At 39.6% G+C, this 22,218-nt stretch overlaps 2 protein-coding genes across 4 annotated transcripts; both read right to left on the bottom strand.

Moving 5' to 3' along the window:
* Window positions 1-1,211: 1,211 nt before the first annotated feature.
* Window positions 1,212-13,023, bottom strand: LOC130409256 (la-related protein 4). 3 transcript variants are annotated; one of them, XM_056733117.1, is made up of 17 exons: window positions 12,435-13,023; window positions 10,467-10,593; window positions 9,914-10,045; window positions 9,656-9,743; window positions 9,406-9,542; window positions 9,211-9,314; window positions 7,758-7,868; window positions 7,616-7,669; window positions 7,143-7,355; window positions 6,776-6,879; window positions 6,560-6,601; window positions 5,442-5,645; window positions 5,197-5,248; window positions 4,954-5,112; window positions 4,752-4,876; window positions 4,403-4,604; window positions 1,212-4,247 (listed from the first exon to the last, which is right to left on the bottom strand). In XM_056733117.1, the coding sequence occupies exons 1-17, from the start codon at window positions 12,546-12,548 to the stop codon at window positions 3,861-3,863; spliced, it is 2,355 nt and encodes a 784-aa protein (XP_056589095.1). In that variant the 5' UTR covers window positions 12,549-13,023; the 3' UTR covers window positions 1,212-3,860. The 3 variants fall into 3 exon arrangements, with proteins under 3 accessions (XP_056589095.1, XP_056589098.1, XP_056589097.1); XM_056733120.1 differs by lacking the exon at window positions 12,435-13,023 and adding an exon at window positions 11,020-11,343; XM_056733119.1 differs by lacking the exon at window positions 6,560-6,601.
* Window positions 13,024-13,745: 722 nt separating this feature from the next.
* Window positions 13,746-21,559, bottom strand: pfkma (phosphofructokinase, muscle a). The gene is made up of 22 exons (XM_056733447.1): window positions 21,005-21,559; window positions 19,770-19,843; window positions 19,125-19,202; window positions 18,850-19,039; window positions 18,521-18,686; window positions 18,393-18,437; window positions 18,192-18,300; window positions 17,971-18,066; window positions 17,795-17,887; window positions 17,563-17,688; window positions 16,981-17,045; window positions 16,813-16,876; window positions 16,564-16,710; window positions 16,399-16,469; window positions 15,711-15,798; window positions 15,432-15,584; window positions 15,194-15,358; window positions 15,034-15,095; window positions 14,822-14,933; window positions 14,638-14,737; window positions 14,240-14,345; window positions 13,746-14,116 (listed from the first exon to the last, which is right to left on the bottom strand). Exons 1-22 carry the CDS (start codon window positions 21,093-21,095, stop codon window positions 13,951-13,953), a joined length of 2,367 nt encoding a protein of 788 aa, XP_056589425.1. The 5' UTR covers window positions 21,096-21,559; the 3' UTR covers window positions 13,746-13,950.
* Window positions 21,560-22,218: the final 659 nt, after the last annotated feature.

Below are 22,218 nucleotides of genomic sequence, written 5' to 3'. Positions count from 1 at the left end.
TAAAATTGTAATTTTAACTTTCACAGAGAAAGATATTTGGAAGAATGCTTAAAACTTGACAGATTTTGCCCCCCATTGACAACCATACAATGGTAGTCAAAAGTGCCCCAGAAATGTTTGCTGTCATACATTCATCAAAATGTCTTTAGGGTTCAACAGAACAAAATATAGTTAAAGTTCCTATTAAGGGAGTCAATGGGGGGGGGGGGGGGGGGAGATCTGCTCGGTTATAAGCATTCGTCCAAATTTCACTGGGTTCGTGAGAACAAAGACGTTTATTCAGATTTGGAACAACTCGGAGGTGTGTTTCTTTTTTGGAGGAAGTATCCCTTTAAATGAGCATTTGTTTATCAGAGATCTTTTTTGCCCAACACTGCATGCACTTGTAAGTCTTTTACAGTTTGTGATACTAATAAATATTTAACCATTAGGCCCTTTTAGAGAGTAATCATAGTCTGAGATTTAAAAGAGAATATATCCAAGAATATGATCTGGAAATGTTAATGTTCACAGAGAAAGATATTTGGAAGAATGCATATAACCAGACAGATGTTGCCCCCCATGGACTACCATAGTAGGAAGGTTACCGGTTTTCAAAAGTGGCCCAGAATGCTGTCATACATTCATCAAAATGTCTTCTTTTGTGTTCAACAGAACAAAAAATGATAAAGTAAATGTTCCTACTATGGGAGTCAAAAGGGGGGCAAGATCTGTTTGGTTGTAAGCATTCTTCCAAATATCTTTCACTCCGTTCATCAGAACAAAAACATTTATTCAGATTTGGAACAACATGAAGGCGAGTAAATAATGAATGGGATTACATTTTTGGAAGTATCCCTTTAAATGGGCATTGGTTAACAAGTTTATCTGAGATCTTATTTATCCCAACAATGTATGCACTTGCCAGTCTTATACAGCTTGTGATTCTAATAAAACTTCAACCATGAGGCCCTCCTAGAAAGTAATCATAGTCTAAGATTTTAAAGAAAATATATCCAAGAACATGATCTGGAAATGTTAACTTTCAAATTCCTCCCTTAATTCCTACATTTGCAGAAACTGAATTTAAAAAGATCATATAAAAGCCCTTTAGAGAAATTAGACAGTAAACCCAATGTCTATTGACACAAAATCTTTAACCAATCAGTTTAAAATGGAAAAGAGTGCAGTTTGACAACAACAATTAATGCAGCAAATGAACCAGCCAAAACTGTAAGGCCAAAACAAAATAATTTATTTATTTTTTGTGACATTTTATGCAGACAGCTAGAATTTAGTGTCTCATACACTTCAATCCATTGTTATATAATAATTCCCTTTGCCACACCAACCCCTAAATCAATGAACAGTAATAACCCAAATATTAAAGTGAAATTTGCTTTTTTTTTGCATTTTTGCAAGCCTGTCAACATCAATATCATTACCTTATGCTCCTAGTATAATTTCACATTACATAACAATAAGGTTTTTTTTAAACAAGTTAGTGCATTTCATTATGCTAAACCACTAGCTGCTCATATTCATTAATGAAAACAAACAAAAAAGCCCCAGTGATTTGTTATTTAGCGCATTACTAAGCTTCTAGTAAATGCATCAAGTATTTTCTCGGCTGAAATCTCAAAAAAAAAAAAAACACAAATATGGTAAATCTATGATTTTTCTCCCAACGTCTTATTGTACATAATCATGATAACAATAACAAGGACATGGGTTGTGTGGGGGATGGACAGCAGAATTAAAATAAATTAAAATCCATTTTTAAAAGCAATACTTACAAAGAATTTATCAGCAATACTGTATCCTCCTGATTAAACGTTCAAATAACAGCACCAATTCATCACAGCACTTTCTTTTGTAGTGAACACGTTCCGGCTTCTCGCATTCCTCCAGATAATGGTTTTCGCATAGCTCAGTCACTGTCATGTACCATCTATCAACTGAACTGTCAATTCCTAATTAGCCAAACCCATGCCATCCTATCAGAATCAATACGCAGCTCACAACGCTTCGGCAAAGCAATAAAGACAATTGCGTTACCATGGCAGACCTATAAGAAACCTTGTTCAAATCATTACTAGGTCTTCTCCCCCAGATTTATCCTACATTCAAAACACTCTTTAGGGAAGAAACGTGATAGCTGAAGTAAGGAAATTGTATTACAATTCACCAGGACACATTCAGGGGACACAGAGCGCATAACATTCAATTCTCCTACGAACCTCGTCACCTTATAACTACAAAATGGCGTGAAATGACTGTCCCTGGTATGTACATTATTAAAGCATTGCCAAATTGGAAGTTCATATAAAAGTGTGACGGTGCTGTAACTAACGGGAATGGAAAGTGAAATGAAATTTGTCATCCTGAGCCAGAGAATCCACTCTAAGCCATAAATATGAGCATGACCAAAACATCATGAATCACCTTTAAAAATAACACAGACTTCTACTGCAGATTCTTCTTTCGAAATGACCAAAGGCCCAACAAAACAGATGCGCTGAATAAGCCCTAATTTAGAAACAAATACAGCAAGTTCTGATATAACAGTGGTAACCATATTTTGTCATTCCAACAGTTTCAGGGTCATCAATAACAAATAGAACTGAACAAGCTAAGCTTTAGCCTTCCTTGACCCAATCTATCCAGTGCTCCCCATCCATAAACAGTCTTAAACTGACATATAAAGAAAACTCTCCAAAAGAAAGCACAAGCCTTGCATCAGCCCAAACCATCACCATGCTGTAAACGTAGGAAACGGCCTGATTTTCAGGATATTGGAGCATGCTCAAGAGCAGTTCAGGGAGGACAATATACATAAAATAAACAGACAAATCTGAGATGACCAAGAATCCGAGTGCCTATGTACCTGACTGTTAAAAATAATCATTCACAGGCTGTTGGTTACTCTAACTATAAAAAAAGAAAATCACCCATCAACAAATCAGTGACATGTAAGGATCATAACTGGCACGCTTTAACTTTATGAAGTGACAGCAGGCTTTATTTTAGAATCATTAAAAAGGTTCCTAAGCTGATCTTGATCCTGCGTGTAATGTTTTTTTTTTTTTTATGAGAGCGCTCCGACAGCATACAGAATTACAGTGTCACGCAAACTAATGCAAAACTCCAAACCTTACTGTCAACCCCTTTAAGCTACTTGCAAAACTATCCACTCAAGCACGCATCACAATCTATTTGGGATCTATTTCCCAAAACTAAATCAACTCTACGGCAAACCACATTCTTCCAAACTAGGATTCTTTTACACCGCCAAACCACCCCAGTGTCCTGCCATTGCAACCGAAGCAACCAAAACAAAAGCAAAAAAAAGATGAATCGTTGCATGTCAAAGTGATATCTTTGTATAGGTACATGACATATATTTTATGCATGTTCCATTTCTTAGTGCATATGCTCTTTGCAGACAACCAATCAATCTCGTCAACGGGGTCATTAGACCGCCCACTTTTTTACCTTCCCCCAAAGAAGCCGAGAGACCATCCTCCTTTCAAGAAAAACAAAAAACGTGGATTTACATTCTGAAGGGACATTGTCAAGTTAGAAGCGTAAAATGTTTATTTTCCTATTTGATGGCGTCTTTCAGCAAGCATGTACAGCTTCCGATTTCTGAAGCCCGTTTGCCTGGATACCCCAGTCTGTGCATTGTCACTTCATGAGACTTTTCCTCTGGAAGTGCTCCAGGCAGGAGAGGTGAATACCTTTTTAAATTTTGATTTATATATCATATTTCATCTCTTTATATATATATATATTTATATATATATATATATATATATTTACATATATATTTTATATGTGTGTGTAAATATTCATACATTAAGGATTTCTTTTCATAGTCTTTACTTTGGCGATATGGGTGGGATGTTCTGCTCTTTTCCAGTGTGTCTGGAACCTCCCTGTGGGGAACTGCGATGGCCGAATGGAGGGCGTCTCTGCTGCTCTCGTTGCTTAAATCCCCCTGTGTTGGCTCTGGGGGGTCCGTTGCTGCGAGAAAAGCCCTGGGGGTCACGGGCCGGCCGGCCCTCCTTGGCCTTGCAGTTGCCCCCTGTTTCCTGAGGCCGTTCCTGTTTAGGTGCAGAGCTGGAGGGCTGCTCCTCCGCCTTGTTGACACGCAGCTCCCTAAGAGGATGTGCGGTTGCATTGTTGGGGCTGGTAGTGGCTGCTGGAGGAGGGGGGTCCTTAGGTGGTCGCTGACATACTTCAGCGTAACTGAGCTTGCGAGGTTCCTGATGAAAAACAGGTAAAAAAAAGTTAAAAAAAATGTTCATTTGTTAATGCACATGCACTGCACTCTACGTGACTGCTCTCAAAGAAGGTCAAATACCATCTTTACTTGGCTTGTCTAAATATATTTGACAGTATGTGAGGATCTATAACTCACCAGTGATGGGGTACTGGAGGGGGCAGTGTTAGACTGGGGGGCTGCAGGAGTGGCTGAGCTGGGCTGAAGCTTCGGGCCAGGTGCTATTTGGGAGGGGGTGGGCGTCACCGTTGTGACGGGAACAGGAGTAACAGGAGTCGCAGTTACCTCCTTATTGACAGGAGGATCAGTCTTTTCCAGTTTCTTTTCCAGGTGGTTCGAGCTAAGGCGTACGGGTAACAGAGATCAAGCCAAAACACAATTATAAAACAATAAGGCCCTAATGGGGCGAGCTGCAAATTTCCGTTTACTGCTAGTTGAATTTGAATGACACCATATGGTTAACCTGCAGAATGTAGCAAAAGCTTACTTTGAGGTCACAGGGTCAGGGATGTGTGCAGTCGTCTTGACCACAGGCTGGGTGGACCTAGAGACCGTTTCCTCCGTGGCTGGGCCTGTGGGACTCACAGTGGACTCTTTGTTTGAATCCTGTTGCTAAAAGAAAAAAGGAAAAAGCAATGAACTAATTGAAATCCAATGCAAAAAACATGTATCATAAGCTCCAAACTAACCTTGTCCCTATTCAGGCCTCGTACAACATCAGAGAGGCGGTTCTCCAATACAGGCTCCCCCTGCGGACTGGCAGAGCAGCCTGGCAGTGGAGGGAAGTTGGAGGCAGCCAGATCAAACTTGGGGGTCGGGGCCTTTACTTGAGACAGAGGAAGGGGTCTCTGAAGAAATAAGATATAAAACTTTAAAAAGGCACAACTAAAAAGCGATATGTAAACTGAAGAAAAACTATATGACTGCATTACTGTTGTGCGATCATCCTCTCGCCGCCTTCGAGTGCCTCTGTATGTTGTTCTCCTGAAACCAATGTTTAATTATTCAGAAGATATTCCACAAATGTGCCATCTTAATGAATCAACAGGAAGTGTATAACGTTGTAATACTTTTTTTTATCCTAGTTTCATTTGCAGATTTAGCAGGCGGAGTCCACAAAAAAGTCAGTAATACATCTGTTTTTTATCATTTAAAAAACGAACAAAACAAAACAAACCTGCCACGTCCCAAGGTACCGTCATCCGTTGGCTCGTTGGAAGATAGTTGTGGGAAAGAGTTAAGCTCAGTGGATTGTAGAACCGGCCCACTGCTGTTGGAAAGCTGTGGACTGTGCAGGCCAGAAAGTCCGTCCACAAGAGCCACCGGGGACACCGTGGAAGACAGTCCATCATTAGCCCTCGTCTGAGGCTTTACGTGGTTCCTACACAAATCAAAATAGTATCAGTGAGATCAGCGTGTTTGCAAAAGTATCTCCCGTTAAAGATTTCTGTTTAACAAGGACTGTGTGGATATATGAGATGATCTTTCAGGCAGCATGCAATGGACCAACGGAAATGAACAGAGAAACAGGCAAATTCTGGCTTTTAAGATCACTTCACTTTCTCCTGGCAGTGAGAACATAACATATATCCTGGGGTTTATTTTCACTGATTTTAGTTCTGTCAATTATTATACTATTTAATTGTGATTAATCTCAGTTTAGGAAGAACATGCATTTATTAAGTTTAATTGATGGGTTCTGTGTTTTTTGTGGTTGACTCACGTGGATAAGTTATTACATTATCCAGTATAGAAAGTTCAACAACGGTTTGTTTCACTCACACTTCTTTTTTACAACAATGGAAATGCTCTGTCCTATTGTCCTCCTATCATATGCGTCAAAGTATGGGAACCAATATCCTGAAGTGTTTTTTCGGTTACTTTTCGGTTCTCAATTGTTAAGACACCTCAAAACAATCAAATACTTAACTTTCATCAGATGGAATTAAACATGGAGGAGCTGGAGGAGATCCATTAAATCTGTTCGCACAATGATTTAAGTTTCAAATATGACCCAGACAACTGATGTTTCTTAAATAAAAAAGGTTAGTTTACTATAAAATGTAAAAGGCCATTAGTCAAGTAAGAGGCCGTACATCCCCAACAATCCCATAATATAATACTCGATTATTGATCGCTGATCACCATATTAATTTCCTTGGCCCATACACCTTTTTGTTAGTCAACCAGAATTCCCGTTGCAGGACACCAAAGCTATTAACTTCAATGTCTGGGAGGGCGGTAAGAATGGATTGATGATCAAGTTGATATGATTTTTAAGTTTTAAAGATGTACCTGAAGGCATTTATTACATTCTTTCTTGAATAGAGTGGAACACTGTGGGAACAGTAAGAAAAAAAAAATCCAAGTGATCTACTGTGACCTAGATTCTCACACTAACTTTACTTTGTTCTTGAATGTAAGTTAAAAACTTACATCGGTAAATGGTAAAAATAAACACCAGAAAAAGACCTATCAAAGAGCAAAAAGAAAGCTCCCAGCTTGACCTACCGGTTCCTGCTGAAGGGACGACTAAGGTTGAGAGAATTTGAGCCAGTTTTGTAGTGTCCAGATGAGCCAAATCCATTGACGAAACCACTGTTGGGAAAAGGTGCCTGTGGGAACAAAGCATCTTAAGTTTACCTCTTATAAAATCTCAAACATATACCAAAGGAACTCTTATTTTGAAATCCTGCAATGTGCCACTCCTAATATAATCAGATCTATGTGATTGAGCTTCTGTTGGATTGCCTGCATTAGTAATAATTTGCAATTCCCTCAGGATAAGAACACTTGCTCATTGAATGAATGTCAAAATTATAGGCCATTTTATAGCAAACCAATTATTGACACTCGTTAACCTTACAACGAGACTCACCAGAGGAGTCTCAAAGTACGGAGTAGGAGATGGCGTCCAGGTAGGAGGTACGATGCCATAAAGTGGGTACTGCTGCTGGGGGCTGTAAACAGGTTGCATAAAGAGAGGAGAGGTGTATTGGGACTGTGTGGGAGATTGCTGAGGGTACACACTGCAGTCCAGGCTGCGGTAACCATTCTTAGCAAAGAATGTGTTGATGGCTTTTATTCTGGCCTGATGATAAAGAAAACCAAAATTTAAATGATGTCACAACAAATCATCTTACGCACAAATAGAATAAGTACTTTAAGGTGAACTCAGTCAAGTTACTTTGCTAAAATCTCACAAAGTCATATGCAAACTTCATGGGCTAATGTTAGGATCACATTAACATCTAGATGCTACTTTTTTGGGGTTACTTTTATCTTGCAGTCCAAATTAAACACTGAGTGCACCTTTAATGCTAAACATTGTCATAAAACTCAAGAACGCACCATGATTGGTTTTCCCTGAAATATCTTTACTTCTTCCCGTAAATATCTGTATGCCTGTAAGGTAAAAACACACACAATCAGATTGAATTCAAAGGCATTTCTTTTATCCGCCAGTAAAGTGATTTAAAACAGATGTTCCTACCTGCTGAGCATCCGTGTCCGATTGGAATGTAATGTACCAGTTGTTGTTATGTGCAAATTCCACACTTATAACTTTAGGACAGTTGTCATTCTTAAACAAGGCTTCCACTTCCTGGTACAAAAAAAAAAACATTCATGTTAAAGATTTCAACAATACTGTGAGTGTAGAGTGCAGTGTTTCCCCTAGGTTTACAGCTTTGGGGGGACAGAGGTCTGGACAATACCTTTTAAAATAATATTTATTTAATTAAGCCCAGTCGAATATGAATATAATAAGTTAACATGTAATGTTTTATGAGGCCATTTATTTTATATTCTGATATCCACAGTACGTATGAAACATAGCAAGGCCTGGTAACTGAGAAAATGCCTTGTAGGCTCTGGTGCTAAAGCGAAGTCCTAGTGGCCCTTTTTTAATATTTAAAGAATCTACTGACAACAAAATGAAATGAATGTATCATGAGCAGAAGTACTTACAATGTTACTAACAAGACATTTTTGTTTATAATATGTTACAAACCTATATAGCAAACAGTAAACTGACTCACAGCTAAAAATACTTTATTACTTACTGCTGCATTTCGTTTACTTAAGAGTTACAGTAAAAGTGTCCATTTATTAACCTGCTCTTGGTGTCTGCAGGTCTTTATATATGACGCGTCTTTGGCAGGAGAAGCAGCGTTCCCGGAGCGGAAAGGGTTCAAATGAAGCGCGTTGGGGGCAAGATAACGATACTAAACGATATTGGCAAAATATAATCAACATAAATGTCCCTGAGTGAGCGTGATGTGTACATCTTAAGTTATGTAGACGCATGCGCTTCTCAATTTTAACAACATAAATAGTCTGATAGTTCTGTTTTGAATGGTTCATGCAGTCTCGTGATGCGGATGGAAAAAGCCAAGCTGGGTAAAAACCTGTCATGCGATGGTGACTGGACAGGACTGCCATTGCTTGTCAGAGGCAGGGCATGAGTCTTTTCTGTATTTAGACTCTTTGCAAGAGAGCAAATGTTGCCATTTTCATCACCCTGGGAGCATTTAAAACCGCAAATATATTTATCTGCTTGCTTCTCAGGTGGTTGACGCGACATATTTTCCTGGTGGGAGTGTGCTAACCTGTGTAAATGAGCGCACGTGTCTGTGTGTGCATGCGCATTGGGGTGGAACTCGATACGGAGAGCAGAGGAGAATTTTAAACCTAGAGACAGAAATGACATGTTGCCGTATATATAAGATAAATACCATAATGCTATTTAGTTTGTCTAATAAAAGAACAAGGTATAGACATGTTCTGTAGGAAAGGTAACCTTCAATGCTCTTCTCTTTTGATCCGGAGCTATTTAGAAAATAAAGTAAACTCGACTGTGAGCGGGGTCGGCGGGGGCGCTGTTGGAGGGGCGGGGCCCGCCCCGAAGGCAATGGTAGGGGAAACATCTTGACAATAACTATTACCTCAACGGGGGTTGTTTCCGGGACTTCTCGCAGGATGATGATGCAACGCTTGTGATTTGGCCGCACTTTATCGCCCTTCTCGTCGACTTGGACCATAGGAGATGCTATAGAAAGGGTTCAAAAGCAAACAGTGCCATCAAAGAAATGCCTCCATGACAAAGAATACAAGAACAAAAACATAAATGAAACGCTTACATCTCAGCACATCCAAGATGAGGTCCATGTCAGTTGTGAGGACTTTGATTCCTTCCATGCTGGCAATAGTCCAAATGGGGACAAACTGGTCGCTGTCCATTTGAGATATTAGGTAAAGATCCTTAGATAAGTTCTCCCTGTAGAATGTAAGAAGCACCAGAAAGGCAGTTAATGGGTTGAGAGTGGCTGTAAAGTGCCGTGTAATTACATTAAAATTAAAGCTTGAACCGCATTACAAGACTGCACTTACCTGGAGAAACAAAACTCCAGTTCTTTTTTGAGAGACTCACGCAAAGACTCCTCAGAGAGAGGCTGTTCTTCGGGGAGTTTGGACTCAACTATGTACAAACATTGCAATAACACTACAAGGTAAGTGCGTTACAAGAGAATCCCAATACATGCTTGTTAAGTTAAACCCCTGGACAGTACAAGTGTATAATTTCTTGTACATAGCCCCCGAATGTATATTATCATAACAGGAATGCAAGTGATATTTTTGGATACATACCACTGGTTGCTGTAGTCTGCTCACAAACCGGGAAGCTTTGGTCAGGTGGGTCCATACCATTCACCAAACCCACAACAGTGCTAGAAATGCTGTTGTCCTCTGAGGTGGGAATACCTGGCGTGTATAGTTTACCTTCAGAAGTATTCAAGTGAACATTCAAATAAATAAATTAGATAAACAGCTGAATAAATCGAATAACATACTCCCCTATTATGATAATTAAACAGGTTAAGCTATGTAACAACCTGCAGGTCGTATCAGATAGTCTACTATTTAAAGACCTTTATAAATACTACCCTTTCATATAACATTTAAAGTAGATAATAAAATCACGGTGTACACTTCGGTCTCAATATTTTAATAATTCACAGAAAATGAATCGCTATATGGCGAATTTTAGATTTCGATATAGTGATTAAGATTAGGTTTTTTTTTTACACAAAATTACAAGTCTAAAAAAAAATCTTACACTAGAAAATTCTGGGTTGTTTCAACACATGGTTGGGTCAATTATAAACAAACAGAGTAAAAAAGAGGTGGACATTTCTATCACCTTCAGCCATGTTGTTCTGGGACCAGGGGGTAGCCTCAGTGTCATCTACAGGAGCCTCAGTTTGTGTTGCAGGGATCTCCTGCCACACCTTGGCATTAGGGTTTAGACCAGCTCCTTTAGCAGTGACCTGCAAAAAAACTCACAAAGTAAATCCACAGAAGACGTTTAATAATGTTGGCCTCTGTTAAAACATACATTAGGGATCTTGACGTCCCTCATTGAAGAGCCAAAGTCCTGTTGTTGCCATGACCTTAGGGTTTGTTTACTTGTGGTAAGTGACAGCGATTATACCCCGACAAGACCACTTAACATGCGTTTCCTTGACACCACGTCACCTCACCTTAAGAACAACCTCAAATCTAAAGAGTTACCTGGTTTAACCTGGCAGCACTTCAGTCAATAACGATTTTAAAGTACCATAAACATACCACGACACACATAATGATACCATGTCCACAGATGCACTCCATTCATGAATAAAACAGCAGGTTTTGCGCCGTGGACTATTAAAAAAAAGAAAAGAGAACACGGGATGCGACACTTCCCCACTCACCTCTAGAAATAACAGCATTTCCTTTCCCCCTATTTAAACTGACGTGATGCAAAGTTGTTAAAGCGGTATATCACGGTCACGCCGCTCCAGGCTAGACTGGACCAAACTTTAGCTTTCGTTTTAGTCCAGCGTTAGTAAACAATTCATTCCAAAAGTACAAAAGCAAAGCTAGGCTAGCAGAAGCACATGGGCTCGTGTCTTCCGCACATGAACCGCAAAGGCGACGTTTTGCGTCACTCACTGTTAGCCGCGAGGCACGTCAGTCAAGTTCGCATTACGTCGATGGCCTGACAGAAATCTCATTTTCTTGTATCAAATAATGTCTTTCCAATGGTTTTGTGTAAGTCTCCAGAACCCTAAAACCTTGTTGGTTTCTAACACACAATGTAATTGTTTTACTGTATTAAAAGACAACACGGTCATATCGCAAGCCCACTGGGAACAACCACCTGCCACAAAACACATTCTTCATACAAACGCTTTCAAAAACAGCTGTTGGGCTTCGGGTGACTCGAACACAAACACTAAAAGACCCTTTACGATACCTGCCGAAAAGCACGTGTCAAGTATTTCTGGACGATGTCAATCAAACATTGATTATTTGGGCCGAAAACCGACACGTTCTCTGATAGTTGCCGCGGGTCCTCCCAACCCAGAAGAGCATGGAAGGTTTAATTAATGCATATAAAAGGACTTCGTCGTAAAACAAACACATACTGAAACAATTTTGTTTGCTTTAATAGAAATCAAATCGAGACCAGATTTTCGATTCGTCTGTGCTGGTTGATTTAACTCGTTGAGCACAGCTCATGTGTGTCATATGACTGCGTGAAGCTTAAGAAACGAGGCCGCTAAATACATTTTTCATTAACGCCTATGAACTACACCAGGGTTGCTATCGAATGGAGTAGCCTAAAATCTGGTTCCCTTAACCAAAAGGTAATTCGTTGGTAAATGTTGAACAAACTGCCCATATCCGTGTATTTTGCTAGCATGTGTGCTAATAACTTAGCCGGCTAAACTCCTGTCGTGCCTGACAGCATAATCAGCAAACAGCACGTCTGAACGTGATAGAGGGAGAAGAGGGCAGCTATCTTAAAACCACAAACATGACGTCCCTCGCAAAGTTGAGCCGCAGATTCGAGATGGCTTTTCTATGTAGGCCAGCTATGAGATTAATGCATCGTTCTGTCAATTGCCGACAGGAAGAGTCTCCAACCCCAGGACCAGCTTGTAATTTAGGTGATGTCAAAGCTTGCAAGCTTGCAGATCCGCAGTGTAAACCGACCGATGGCCTTATATAGCGAGCGATCATACTATGACCCTATTTTTAAGAAGGGCAACGGCCAAAGACTGATCATCCTGTTGGGGAGGGGGGCGTGAGGGCGCTTAAGAACCAAGAGGCCTGTACTTACCATGACGCCTGAGTCTCCCCCGGTCCCGGGTGCGATCTCGTCCTCCCCACGGGTTTTGGGTCCCGGCTCAGCCTCCTCCTGCAGCTGCGGCTCTCCGCCCTGATCTGAACTCATCGGCCGCTCCTGGCTCACTGCGCCTCCGTCGTTCTCTCCCTGCCCCCCACGAGTCGCCCTTTTATCTGATCGATTAGTTCGCTAATACACCAGGATATGCACAGTAGCCTTGAGCGTCTGAACGGTCCGGTCGAAAAACCTGTTTACCTACTAGGCGTAAGGTAACGTCAGCTTTGAGTTCGAGATGGTTGGCCAGCCACCGAATGGGCTAGTTCTCCTGCTAGCAAGCTGGCTAGCTACCAATGCATCGACTATTACGGCGCAAGCTCCAACGTTTGTGAACCGACGGACGAAAATGACAGAGCAAGCGCTGAAAATAGCGATTTCGCTCCTGAAGTATCTTCCTCGCGTTTTACACGAGCAGTTATGTCATACGGTGCATTCCTAAACGGGAGACGGACACAGGGGACACGCACCTCCCAATGATTAGGCAGACATTAACACAGACCGCCACCGTCCCACACTCCTCAGCGACCTCTTGATACCCTCTGAAGTTGATCCGCTCAACTTCCGGCTACTGCAAGGGCTGACGCGCGACTACATGTCAAAATAAAGGTTTTTTTCCAATAAAGGTTTTCGTCGTACATTGTAAATGTATTTATTTATTTTGTGTCTTTATGTTTTTTGTTTTATTTCACAGCTACTTAGACGGTCTTTCTTAATTCAATAAGCCTCAAAACTGCAAATGTAACAGGCAAGGGTTGTTTATAAGTTTATAAAAGCATCCTAGTTAAACAGTGCATTCATACCAAGACAAACTGGAGGGTAAGTGCAAGTGTAAATGGACTAAGATTAATATACGGATAGGCTTATTCAAAGCAAGTCGAGGATGAAACATTCAAGACTGACATCTGGTGGTGAATATTGTCCTTTGAATGGAGATTCATTGAAGGTTTTTGTCAGTAATTTGTGTTAATGCAAAATCTGTTTGTAATCATCTTTGCATTTCATTTCCTATGCAAGTCTGTCGAACACGTAAGAAGATATTTTGAAGAATGCTGCCAATTTAACAACACAGGCCCCTATTGAATTACATTGTTTGATCACAAAATCAGAGACAATACTCAAAATATTCATAAGTCATAAAAAGTCATAAAGGTTTTAAATGACACATGTGCAAGTAAATGATAACCATTTTTGGGTAAACTATCCATTAAAGCAATATGGTCCCGTATAAACAGACAAAGATACTTCATAGTAAGACTATTTTAATTCAGATTTTGACAGTACAATATTACCCTGTCACCACAGATGCTCTTAATACAAACTACAGAAAGCATAAGAGAGATAGGTGAATAAATAATTAGAAGTAGATAATAAGACGAAAAAGATTTCAAACATTCAAAGTCACCAATAATTCCGTGTTTGCAAAATGATTTGCGGTGTAGACAAAACATGTCCATTATTCTTGCTCATCATTACTTCTAGAAAATCGTACTGGAGGCTTGTCACTGAGGACATGTTCCATCGGAGCATGCTCAGAGGTGTCCAGATTGATCTTATACTTGGCCAAGATCTTCATAATAGGCCTCAGCTTCAACCACCACTGGCTCTTTGGTATACGGTGCCTTGGAGAAAGAGATAAGGGTGATTTTTGGAGGAGAGATTAACATTGGGTACGTTTTTTTGTGATAAAGTAATTAATTATTTCACAAAAACAAGATTATGAATCATGAATCACTGGTTCTTACTCAAAATCTGTTTGTCCCTTAAGTTCAGCCAAAGGCTGTAGCATCAGGCCTCTCTTTCTCATTCCCAACACACACGCAGAATCTGGAGTGTTGGCAAAGATTCGTCCTGTACATAAAGTAACGTTCATAATAGGTTTTGCTTATGAACAATAACTGAATTATTTAACATAATAATGAATGAATTCAATGAACCTAAAGGCGGGGTGTCCGATTACCGAATTACGCTTGTTTAGACAAAGTCGGGCCGAGTACCAAAACAACCTTGTAGCCTATCAGCAGTGAGGTGCACAGGTTGGTGATGAAAGCGAAAGATGGGGTAGGCGTGTGTCTGTTTTGTTGGTTTAAACATCAACAACGGGTAAGAGAAATCGGACACTCAGCCTTTAATGAACTCTCACCATGTCTATAGCACCCCTTCAGTTTCTCTGTTATCCAGAGCACAGACTTAGCACCCATCTTGGTGGCAAAGTTTCTGTCAAAAGGGGTAGGGGTGCCACCCTAAAAAACAAAAAACATGTGAAATGTCAATTCATGTGAGTTCGAGTGAATCAAAAGAGTTCACTGGGTTTGTGATAATCTAACCTGCTGCATGTGGCCGAGGACGTTCTTACGACAGTCGAATATACCCTTTCCTTCCTCTGAGTACAGGTTAAAGATGAAGTCAGTGGTGTAGTTAGAATTGCAGCTCTCATTTCTACAACATATGATGATGATGAGGATCATCAGGTTGTTTCGTCCAACAAAATCTTAAAGCCAAATCAAGCTAAAACTCTTTTTTTATTTAAATGTCAAACCTGAGAATTAATCCTCTCTTAACTGTGGTTTTCATCTTCTCAACAAGATGCTCAACATTTGTCTATAAAACAAAATATTGGGTAAATCCAAACAAATCCAGTCAATTGTGACATTCATTAACTCTGGAGCCCACAAATGTTATACGTGTTTTCTAGTTACCTCCAAGTCCCGAATAGCAAATTTCTCTTCATATATATAAGCAGCATCTGCTCCTGCAGCGAGGCCAGCCATCGTAGCTAAATAGCCACAGTATCCTCCCATAGTCTCAATAATAAACACACGTCGCTTAGTGCCAGCTGCAGACTGCTTGATCCTGTCACAAGTCTACGGAGGAATACAAGCTTGTATGAGGACATGGCCAACTTGACTTTTTCCCAGTGTCTGTTATTTGGCTTACCGTGGTGATGGTGTTGAGGGCCGTGTCGGCTCCAATGCTGAAGTCTGAGCCAGGAACGTTGTTCGATACGGTGGCTGGAATGACCACCATGGGAATACACAACTCTTCATACTTCTCTCTGCCTTGAACCAACTCCAGTCCACCTGAAAACGCCTGAACATGGAAGATCAGGAAGATGGCAGCTTTTAATGCAACATGTTTACTGAATGCATTCGTGCAAATAAGTACAATTATTTGTAAAAGTAATAACTTTTCTTCATGATATTTGTGGTCACTTGCCTCAAAACCCCCAATGATGACCAGAGCGTGAATATTGTACTTGGCAATATTCAAACTAATCTCCTCCAAGTACTTTCCAGGTAAAACTCTGCACAAGCATAAGAGAAAAGGAAACATTTTCATATGAGGCTGAAATCTTTTTTGAGAAAGATCAAGGCATGATTCTAAAGCACAGATTCTGGACTGGTTTATACAGTACAGAAGATTTAACATTGGACCCAAGTGGCGACCCAGCGCAGTACAATCCACCACATGTATCATCATGGAAAAGTTAAAGGTCCAGTGTGTAATTTTTTATTGACAGAAATGCAATATAATATACATAACTACTGTATGTCTTCAGAAGTGTATAAAGACCTTACATAATGTTTCTATCTATATACACCTCGGGTCCACTTATGTGGTTTAGCCATGTTGTTTCTACAGTAGCCCTAAATTGATAAACTGCTCTACAGAGCGCATTTCGTTAATACGTTATCACCTTTGGCAAAGAAGTGAAAACGTGACGACATCTTTGTTCTGTGTTAGCCACCAGTGTGCTTCGAAAAAGAGAGATATGGGTGGAGGAAATTTCATTCACTGGACCTTTAACAAACTTACCTTGATGACCAAAATGACCTTTTTTAATAAATGTTGACCTTATCAGAACAAACTTGACCCACCACTTTTTTTACATAAGTCCAAATACCTTTTGGTGCCCAACACAGAACCACCATTTCCTGTCCAATCTCCAACAGTGTTCCAGGTAATCGGCTCAATCTAACAATAAATAACACAGACATGAGCAAAATCTGTGCTCAAAATGGTAAAATCATAGAACAATGCCCTTCCACAAGCAGATTAAACTGTTTACCTTTGCCTCTGCCAGTCCCTCAAAGCCATCATGAACCGCAAGCATGTTGTGGCCCTGGATGATGCCAATCCTGACAGCCGCACGCACAGCAGCGTTCATGCCAGCACAGGGAGCACCTACGTTCAAAATAGCCACATTTATGTTGCTCTAAAGAAAGAAAGAGATGAACAGAACAAAGTAAAAGCATACTTGATTATTATTAATAATTACAAAAACATTCTCCATTCTTTTCAGTTAGATTCTGCTCACCTTGGTGTCTGGGACCCGCACATGAGCCAAGAGTTTATATGTGTTCCAGTTATTTTCAAAACTCCTGCAGAGACATATTTTCGCATTATTAGAGAGTCATGATGTAAAATCATAAAGCGAAACAATTAAATGTTAAAGAACAGGCAGGCAGACTTTTCTTCAACATACTTTCCCCTGAGTTTCACAGCTTCATCAAATCGTCGTTCTTTCATAGCAACTGTGACGTCCTTAGTCTAAATAAAAAAAGAGTATTGAAAAGAACAGAAAAACATTTATGGCATACAGGGTCTGTCTGACCCTTATATACAGCACACGAGATTTGAAAATAAATCACCCATAAATTACTCATAAGATAAATAAAATAATCAATTACTCACCTTCATGTGATTCGAAACCTGTATGACTCAAAATATCTTCTTTTGTGTTCCATTTAAATAAGAGTCATATACAGTTTTTAAACGGCATGAGGGAGAATAAATAATTGTATTCTTAGGGGAACTATTTATTTAATATTAAAAATATATTTTTATATCGAACATGTATTTTAATATTTTAAAAAATCATGTTTTTATAAATTGTAAAAACATTTTTTAACTATATTTACGTGAAAAAAGAATCCTGCCGTATTAGTGTCCTAATAACACTCTTTATCATTTGTTGCACACATTCACCAGCGAAAATAAAGAACCCGAGTGACCCTTTAAAGTAAGATCACTACATACAGTAGGATCACTGTAAGTGTTTACACACCACTTGCACACACTCCATCAGGGGAAGTCTGACAGCTTGGTTTCCAGACAGACTGACCACACAGGCAGGGGTTTCTGGAGTCGCTTCTAGCAACGCCATCACGGCCTCCACCCCCATTCTACTGCCCTGATAAAACAGAAAACATAAAAAAATAAGAAATATCATAATAATAAGAAAAATATCAGAGCGAGAGACAGATATAAAGACTGAAAACGAAAAATGATGAACTCACAAGCACTCTGTCAAACGCTGAGGGTGTGCCGCCTCTCTGCACATGACCCAAGATAGTGGCACGAGTATCAAAGCCCAGCCTCTTTGTCACCAACTGTACCAAAAAGTGTGTTTACTAAAGTACTGCACCATAATATGTCAGTACCTGACCATTATATAAAATTTTGGATAAGTTACCTCTCTTAGGTGGTCAGAGGTGATTGGCTTTCCTTCTTTATTGATTGCTCCCTCAGCCACAATGATCACATTGAGACGAGAACCCCTGTTTCTGGTCTGTTAGGAGCAGATGCCATAATGATTATGATGTCGAAATGCTCCTTTATTTGACATATCACTGATTGAATACCATTATAAACTACAGTATGTTTTATTAATGTGTGTTGTCTGTTACTTTGTACCTCCGTGAGTCTTCTGCACAAATGGTCCTCCCACCCATCATCCGGGGGCATCTCGGGTATAAATACCCAATCGGCACCACAGGAAAGAGCACTAACCAGAGCTAAGTAACTAAAACAAGCACAATGTCTGTGAAATACTCAAACAGAGCACCTCTAAAACATTTTCATATGAAATCTTTACAAAAATGTATGTAGTCCTACCCACAATGTCTTCCCATGACCTCCAGGATGAAGGCACGTTGGTGGCTATAAAGAACAGCAAAAGCATCATCATTTGAAAATATTCATTAAACGTCCCTGAATGTTGACTAGGTGCTCATGTTAACAACCTCTGTGCCGTTGTGGTGATGCTGTCCACCACCTCGATAATGCGATGCAGGGCAGAGTCTGTGCCGATGGTCATGTCCGTTCCGCAGAAGTCGTTGTCGATAGATCCCACCATGCCAACAATGTTCAGATGAGATGAATTTTTGGCTTCCTCCTTGGTAATACGCCCTGTATGTGAATAGAAGCAAAAGAAGAAAAAAAGTCATACAGGTTTGAAATGACATGAAGGTGAGTTAATTACAGAACCTTCATTTTTGGGTGAACTATCCCTTTAAGAATCCCTTTGGTATGGATCAAACATTGATATTTTCATGTAGTAAAAGATTCTTACCTTTGGCAACCAGTTCTTTCAGTAAGTCGCTCCATTCGGTCCGAAATATGTTAGCACCAGTTAAACTGCCATCACCACCGATAACACAAAGGTTGGTGATGCTCAGCTTGACAAGATTGTAGGCAGCTTTCAAACGCCCCTCCCTGGCCTGGAAATCCATACATCGGGCACTGCCAATGACTGTACCACCCTTTAAACACAAGACTCAATCAGGATGCTTTGTCAAAAAAAAAACAGAGTTTTATCAAATCTAGTGTCCGTAAGTGTAGGTTCACCAGCTGGAGCATCATGGACACACTCTCCCAGGTAGCAGGACGAATGTTATCCCCTCCATCAACCAATCCCTGATAGCCCTGCGCACAATTAACATCCATAACATTTTTATAAATTACAATAAGGCTCTTTTCTGTAGTTTTTTATTATGCTCTTTGCACTAATGGGAAAGTTCATCCAAGAATATAATTATTTCATCCTTTACTGAAGTATTATTTTAATAGTTCACCAAATTTTTCTAATTCTTTTATCATTGACTGAAATATTATTTTAATAGTTCACTCGAAAATGTAAATTCTTTCATATTTTATTGAAACAATATTTTAATAGTTCACTCAAAATGTATTTATTTTCAACATTTACTGAAATATTATTTTAGTAGTTCACCAATTTTTTTTTATTCTTTTATCATTTACTGACATATCATTTCAATAGTTCTCCCAAAATGTAAATTCTTTCATAATTTACTGAAATATTATTTTATGAGTTCATCAAATGAAAATATAATGAGAGAATTTCTAATTTTGAGTGAACTACCCCTTTAATAACAGACTTCAACAAGCACTGGTTAAGGCTAATATACACTCTCATTTCACATCCTACTACTTATTATTCTTATAAATATACTATCATATATAATAACATACCTCATGCACGAAGAAGACTTTAGCTCCAGTGTACAGGCCTACCCTGACAGTCGCCCTCACAGCTGCATTCATTCCTGCAAAACACACACATTTACACTTTTAGCAGACACTTTCACCCAAAGTTACTTTATGATTATTATAACGTATACATTTTCTCAGTATGCACCACCTCCATCCCCCATCTAGTAGTGTCCCAACCCCAGCATAACCCATTTTGGGCCCCCTAGAATATGAGAGGGTCCGCTGTAAACTCCACCCTCACATGACATCTCAGTTCTTCATCTTCAGATTGTGTTATTACCGAGCGTGAGGTCATCTTACTACTCTTTTCCACTGCATGGTGTGAACTTAAGTTCAAGGTGTTTCAAATGCGTACAAAACCAAGTCATGGTATCTAGTTTCAAAAGCAGCTGGGAAAATATGGACTGATCTAAATATAAACATCAACTTGAATTTCACTGCAAAAGGTTGCAGGGTTATTAAATCAAATAATTGTCATCTTGTGTTTGTCTTGTATCTATCCACATATGACCATTTTTTCAAGGATTATGGAGTTATTTATTTAAATGCAATTGTTAGGTCCTATATGACCGCCTAAATTAAATAAAACTCATGGATATTAAAGAAATCAAAGGGTTTGCAGAAATAAGAAAAGGTTGTTTATATGACCTTATGTGATTGCAGAAGGTCAATGGTGCTAAAGTTAGCTCTCTATTGCGAAAACGGAGACAGGGCACAGGCCAAAGCTTAAAGGCTATGTTGTACTTAGTCAACCACAATTCTGCAAATCAAACAAGAAAACAGATATGTGCCACTGTCAGTTTATAAATCATTTCTTTTTATTTTAAACACCATACAATTTTAAAGCGCAATAAATACATTTTATTTATTAACTTATACCCACGTTTTCAGTATTGCTCAAACACAACTTGCTCTTTGCAGCTGGATAGACTAAAACTAGCTTTGCCCATACAAATACTGGCTATTTTTATATTTAATAATAGGGGAAACCCTATATTCAAATACACAATCATCTAATCCATGCAAGCTTGGTTGCGTTGTTACTTCTTTTGAACACTATAAGTGCTTTTTAACACCTCTTTGCTTTCTTTATACACCCTATCAGATACCGCCATACTATCCCTAGACTCTTGGGTGTACCAGGGTTCCCATAAAGTAGTCTGTAAAAGTCCAGCAGAAAATGAAAGAACTACCAGACCCTACTTCCAGCTTACCTTGGGCATCTCCACCTGAAGTCAGCACAGCAATCGCCCGGCCAACCCCCATCTTGGTAGGATCCATCGCTGCTGTGTTTACACTTGACATTGTCAGGTGTTCTGGACAGACAAGTGGCACAGGGTGATGGACAAGAAGGAAAATGAAAGCAAGGAGCAACTGGAAGGGTTTACTAGGAACGTTTTTCACTTTATGCCCACCCCCGAGGATTACATTTCTTAAACACTGCAGTGTCACACACCCCCTGACTCATCTAAATATAAAATACATTTTACAGCAAAGGTTAAGTGCTCAAGAAGTCAAATGATTGCCCTCTTATGTGTCCTTAGGTCTATCGTTCAGTGTATCCACATATAAGAATAATTCATATCAATGATAAATGATGGGTATACTAGCCCGGGGGGAAATATGTTTGATGCAGTAATGTTTTACAAAAGAGCAGAGGCTGGAACAAGAAAATATAAAGATTTTGTTTGGAAGGTAATAGCAATCTTAATGTTAATTATTTTTACTTTGATGTCAATGTTTAACAGTTAATTTATCTGTAGGTCTGAAAACAACTTACACATGATATTTGGCAAACGCTTATGGAAATAAGTTGAATCTCACATACAAACGCTGAGTGTTGTTCCCACTATTAGTCACTAGATGGCACTCGAGATTGAAAACAACTTTCACTCTGATAAAGTTTTGCGATTCAGTAGTGTACCCCGTAGTTTCTCTTCTCGTCCTTTCTCCTGTAAATTCGATTCTTTACGAGTTTTATACGCCCTTTACCGGAACACTGGAATATAATATTTCTGATGTTTCCCCGTAATGGATGTCTGCCAAGCCCAGAGCCATGCGCTACAGCGATTTCATGCCCGCAGACATAACCACGCCCCTAAACATATCGTGGCTCTATGGCCCCACCCTAACTTCCGGTCTGAATCCGTGGCTGTCTTGACCGTGCTGGAAAGGCTTTGCAAGTGGAAATTACTAGATTTTAGTGATTAATTTATTAGAATAGTGTTCCATAGTCACACCCAGAGTCTAGTTTACATATACAAAACTAAAGGATTGTTTTCCAGTGTTTTCCATGACTAGGTGTGTCACAAAAGGGAAACTGTCTAAATGTTTCAAAAGCACTGCCTTGAAGTCCCATAATTCATAAATATGACATTTGGGATGTTTAGGATACAAAACTTGTGTGGATTGTGAAGATATAGGAATT

This window comes from Triplophysa dalaica, chromosome 20 (assembly GCF_015846415.1).
Source record: "Triplophysa dalaica isolate WHDGS20190420 chromosome 20, ASM1584641v1, whole genome shotgun sequence".
In the NCBI taxonomy this organism is placed as follows: domain Eukaryota; kingdom Metazoa; phylum Chordata; class Actinopteri; order Cypriniformes; family Nemacheilidae; genus Triplophysa; species Triplophysa dalaica.
This window is presented reverse-complemented; position numbering and strand designations above follow the sequence as displayed.

Excerpts from the sequence above, each read along its gene's own strand:
- pfkma (XM_056733447.1), bottom strand. The coding sequence starts at position 21,095 with ATGTCAAGTGTAAACACAGCAGCGATGGATCCTACCAAGATGGGGGTT. Across the intron at positions 19,844-21,004 it reads TTCAGGTGGAGATGCCCAAG|GAATGAATGCAGCTGTGAGG; the intron begins GTAAGCTGGAAG and ends TGTGTTTTGCAG. Across the intron at positions 14,346-14,637 it reads GAAGGGGTGCTATAGACATG|GACGAATCTTTGCCAACACT; the intron begins GTGAGAGTTCAT and ends CTTTATGTACAG.
- LOC130409256 (XM_056733117.1), bottom strand. The coding sequence starts at position 12,548 with ATGAGTTCAGATCAGGGCGGAGAGCCGCAGCTGCAGGAGGAGGCTGAG. Across the intron at positions 5,646-6,559 it reads AATGTAATAAATGCCTTCAG|GAACCACGTAAAGCCTCAGA; the intron begins GTACATCTTTAA and ends TGATTTGTGTAG. Across the intron at positions 4,605-4,751 it reads CCTGACCCTGTGACCTCAAA|CTCGAACCACCTGGAAAAGA; the intron begins GTAAGCTTTTGC and ends CGTACGCCTTAG.